Below are 5,110 nucleotides of genomic sequence, written 5' to 3'. Positions count from 1 at the left end.
CTATTGGATTATTTACCTTTATCTTGTTGTGGTGCTCAAGTATTTTATAAATTCTAGATATAAGTCCCTTATCTGACATGTCATTATCAAACACTTTTTCCCAGTCTGTGGCTTCCCTTGTTGGAGAAGTTTTTGGATGTGCATAGAGATTTGATTCTTAGAAGGTCCCATTCATCTATTTTATCTTCTCCTGGTTGTAGATCTTTATTGGTTTTTAATGTTGTATAATATTCCATTGTGTGAATGTGCCACAGTTTCTTTTCTTCTTTTTTCAGTTGTGATTTTAATAAAAGTTTACAGAAAGGATAGCTTTCCTCCTTCCCACTCCCTTCCTCCTCCCCCAGTGTACTTGGCAATGCCCTCTTGTAACAAAGTCTCCATCCATTTGCTCACTGATGGACACTGAGTTTATTCCCTCTTTTTAATTAACAGCTGTATTATAGATCTTAGAATATTCAGGGAAATTGTGTTCTTCCTAATTATTCTGTCTGTCCTTTCTTTTCCTTTGTGAATGGCTGTATCTATTCTTGACCTTTGCATTTCCTTATGAATTTTAGGAGCAATCGTTTTACATATGTACAAAAAGAATTAAAACTCTGATAGAATTTTCATTGGTATTGCATCAATATATTAATTTGGAGAGATGGACAATTTCACCACATAAGTCATTTAGGGCATTGTTTTGACCTTTTCACCTCTTTCAAGAATGATTTTTAATTTTAAGTGTAGAACTCTTGCACATTTTGTTAAGCTTTATTGCAATATATATGATTCTTTTTAATGCCACTATAACTAGTTAACTCTTTAACAATTCAATGGCTCAGTGAAGTTAAGACACAAACATAGGAAACACTTATCTCATGCCTACTGACATGCAATTATTGTGAAAAATCAATTAAAAAATCCTTATTTTAGCACTTGTCTACTTGCACAGCTACAGCAAACTGGCCTAAATACAGGCTGTACCTGAGGAAGAACCAACCCACCAGAAAAGCCTAACACTGCTGCTCTGAGTGAGGTCTTGGTTCCCAGGTGTCAAATCTTGCCAGCCCTTGACCCAAATCCAGCCTTCCCAGTGTTACTGATACATTTAAGTCAGCTGTCAACGTCAGCAGTCCCCAGATAAGCAAATATTGTCCAACCTGCTCACAAATCAGAACAATTAGGTACAATTTGTATCTAACTGTCAGTCAAAAGTTTGCCTTAGTACAAAGTGTTCCCTTCAATGCATTAAAAAAAAACAAACTAAAGAAGCACTTCAAGATACTGAAAATATCTTTCACAACACAGTAATAATAAGAATGATGTTCTGATGGGAACTGAGAAGCAGCACTTCTTTGTTATTGTGAACCACTGTATACACTTCAAATGTTTCATAAAGTAGGCTTTACAAGGGCTCCTTATAACCCCAATGAGCGCCAAAAAAAAATATAGAAACCTAAAAAGATTGCACATAAAATTCCAGCTTTCCATATTTACTTGGGGAAAAAAAACAACAGATCAAGCAACTAAACTCATCTTCTTCTTTCGAAGAATTATGTTAAAATTGAGTACCAGGTACCACCTTAGCTGGGAAATATATTCTTCAGGTTCCCACTACTCCCTAATATCTAATATTCAAACTCCCCCCACCCCCACAAAGTTACCAACCTGAAGGACAGCAATGGGTAACAGGGCAATGTCACCCACCTTGAAGTCAGATGTTTGAGTTTGTAATCTCTTTTTCTCACTGTTTGAAATTCAGGAGATTTACGTGTTTCATTTTATAGAGGGGATATATAAGGAACAAAAAACGCAAACCCACTGCCATGGAGTCAATTCCAGTGTATACTGACCCTCCAGTGGGTGACCAAGGTGGTTACCCAGTTTTTTTGTTTTTGTTTTTGTTTTTTTCATCTTTCTCCCTTGAGCAGCTGGTGGGTTTGAACTGCCAACCCTTCAGTTAGCACCCCAATATAGTAACCCATTATACCAGCAGCGGTCTTCCATTGAGGGATCCAAAACTAAACCCACTGCTGTCAGGGTGGTTCTGACTCACAGCACAACTCAAGGCTGAAATCGTTGCTGGAGGAGACCGCCTACTTTTCTCCTACTGGTGGATTCAAACTGCTAACATTTTTGTTAGTTACATACTACATCATCCTTCATCTAAGGATGCTGTTGCTGTGTGCCGTTGAGGTAGAACCGACCCAAAACTGACCCTCCAGTCGGTTTTCAGAGGTGATAAATGGCACAGGAGGAAACAGTCCAGTTTTCTCCCACAAGGCAGCTGGTATGTTCAACACCACCCTCTAAATACTGGTGGATTTTCTCTCTCTTCACTTTATGTTTATTTTATATTGATTTGCATACAAGGTTTGTAGACATTGTGTATCTTTCATGTAAAAGGCCTTTAAGACTCAGCTTAAATATTTTCTAGAAAATATTTCCCACTATCCCAGTGCCCATTGCATCCCTACTTCTGTATACTTTAATCCAGCACCTATCTGGTTTTATTCTGAATCATTCCCTATGCCACTCCCAAAACTCAGTCTAGAGATTATGCTGTTATGAAAAACAATGTATATGAACTTCGTATGCAAATCAGTATAAAATAAATTTTTTTAAAAAATTATACAATGACTAGGGATAACAGAAGGAGAGTTGATGCCTTTACATTGTGGTGCTAGAGAAGAGTATTGAATATACCACGGGCTGCTAGAACAAACAAATTCATCCTGGAGAGGGTGAAGCCAGGCTGTTCCTTGGAGGCAAGGATTCTGAAGCTCCAACTGACATACTTTGAACATGTTGCAAGGCGGAACCACTCCTTGGAGAGGGACGTCATGCTTGGGACGGGACAGCACAGGAGACAAAGACCCTTGATGAGATGGATTTATCCAGTCACTAGGGTAATGAGGATAGGTGTGTTGGAGACAATAAGATTGGCAAGGGATAGAGCAGGGTTTAGGGCTGTTGTACTTAGGGTCACTATGAGTCTGAGGCGACTTGCTGGCATATAACAACAAGAAGAACAATATTTTTAAAAGGATGAATGGATTAAAAAAGGATGCATCAGACAAGGTTACTGTGTCTCTATCCAAGAGCAGTAAACTTAAACACAGACCCTGAAGAAGACACAAGCTTTTCTCTAATCTTTCAAGAATAATCTATCAGCACTCCTGGACGTGAAATGTAAATAACAGTACTGCTAACCTTCAAGTCAAACATACAAGCACTTCGAGCTCAACCAGGTCGCCTTACCTAGTTTCTTGTTCACATCACTTTGAGCCTTTCTTGTGCTCTTTTCAATTTCATCCACAAGCCTCTGGCTTTCTGCCACCAGGCGTTCAGATCTGGACCTCTGGGCATCTGCACTGTGGTACTGGTTCTTGTTAGCAATGTGCCATTCTGCAGGAAGGAACTTAGGGGGAGACTGTAGCAGTTTGGCCATTTGATGTTTCCAAAGTAAGTCCTAATCAAAAGCAGGTTCCTTTTAGATTAGCTGAAAAGCAAATGATCCTTTTTAATGTCAGTCTTTATTAAAGTGTGACATACATACCCAAAATATAAGTAAGACATCATCTGTACACACAAAGCAAGCACATAACCACCACCCAGGTAAAGAAACAGCATTACTGGTACCTGCAACCTTCTTGTGCCCACAGATAACCACTATCCTGACTCTGAAAACTCTGAAATTAATTTTGCTGCATTTAAAAATGAAATATAAAAATCCTACTCTATATATTATTTTGTAGCTGACTCCTTTTATTCAACATAATTGTATGTTTGTAAAATAGCTCGTTCCTTCTCAGGAACTCGTGTGGTGACCACTGTAAATTTATGTCTTTTCTGTTGTGACTATATCTTTGACGGAGCTCTGGTGCACTAGTTGCTTGAGAGTGGCCCTGCCAGCGCAGAGGTTGGAATCCACCAGCTACTCTGGTGAGAAAGACAATCTCCAGCCTCTGAAAACCCGCTGGAGAGTCAGCTATGAGTTGATTCCAGCCCGGGGGGAATGTGAGAGAGAGATGCATATTTGGTTCCCTCTCCGGCTATATAATACAAAAATGTCATCAATATTCTCACATGTCTTTTGGTGAACAGGTGGATGCATTTTTACAACTCGATGGACTTCATCACAGGGTAGTGCTCAGTTTTAACAAATACTTTCAAAAGAGGACGGCAGCAAGAAATAGACTAAAATTTATCCCCCTTATCTGCGCCTAGTTCTGACCTCCTGCAGAGCTGGTATGCACCACCATGAGTACCCTTACTCCTTACTCAAACTCTCAAATCGGAATCTCTGAATCTGAATCTCTGATGCTCTTCTGGACACATAATGATGGCCCTTTACCTGGCTCACCCCTCTCAGACAACACAAGATCTCCCCAATTCCTCCCAGGTCAAAACTACCCAAGCGTGTCTGAGGTTAACTGAAAACTGGGGAAGTGTGAGCAGGTCCCAAGAGAATGCAGGATCTAAATTGAGGAACTCGCCCACTGATATGGATTGGTAGTGTGCGAGCTGAGGTAACTTACCTTAATGTCTGAAATAAATGGACTTGGAGAAGTCTCTGCACGCCTTCTAGAGCTCCAGGCGCCCGCAGAGCAAGGGAGTAAACAGCGCCGTCTCCGTGGCAACCGATGACGTTGCAGCACAGTAGGCGGGATCTGCCCAGATGTAACCTAGTCACAATGTTCTGCAGAGCCTTGAGTTCTATCCACCAAGAAACAGGAAAGGAGCCCAGGGATTGAAAGGCCAGTTGTTGTTGTTGTTGTTGTTGTTGTTGTTGTTGGGTGCTGTCGGGTTATCAGACTCAAAGCGACCTGTGCACAGTAGATCTGAGCCCCGCCCTTCCCTGACCAGCCTCTGCATCTCTGCCAGGCTGGAAGCTATTGTTGTAAGTCACTGTATCAGTCCACCTTGAGTGTCTTTCTTGTCCCTGTCCCTCTACCTCTCCCATCATGATGTCTTTTTCCGAGGACGGGATCTTCCTAACAACACGCCCAAAGTGTGTGACATGAAGTTTCACCACCTGAATCTAAAAGAAACTCAAAGCAAGTCCAATCCCCGGGTCTGGAGTCAGGAGACTGGTGCTAGCCCAGCCTGCTGCCAGCTGCTTGGC

The 5,110-nt window shown here is 41.2% G+C and overlaps 1 protein-coding gene across 1 annotated transcript in view; it reads right to left on the bottom strand.

Moving 5' to 3' along the window:
* Positions 1-3,441, bottom strand: part of TEKT1 (tektin 1) — a 38,692-nt gene extending 35,251 nt beyond the window's left edge. Inside the window, exon 1 of the mRNA XM_006899765.1 lies at positions 3,244-3,441. Within this exon, the coding sequence (XP_006899827.1) occupies positions 3,244-3,433 (190 nt within the window). The 5' untranslated portion in view covers positions 3,434-3,441. The remainder of the gene's footprint in view (positions 1-3,243) is intronic.
* Between the last annotated feature and the right edge of the window lie 1,669 nt (positions 3,442-5,110).

This window comes from Elephantulus edwardii, unplaced genomic scaffold (genome assembly GCF_000299155.1).
Source record: "Elephantulus edwardii isolate Elephantulus edwardi_28Jun2011 unplaced genomic scaffold, EleEdw1.0 scaffold00267, whole genome shotgun sequence".
Classification (NCBI taxonomy): Eukaryota; Metazoa; Chordata; class Mammalia; order Macroscelidea; family Macroscelididae; genus Elephantulus; species Elephantulus edwardii.
Note: the sequence above shows the minus strand (reverse complement) of the source record. Positions and strands in the feature narration are given on the sequence as shown.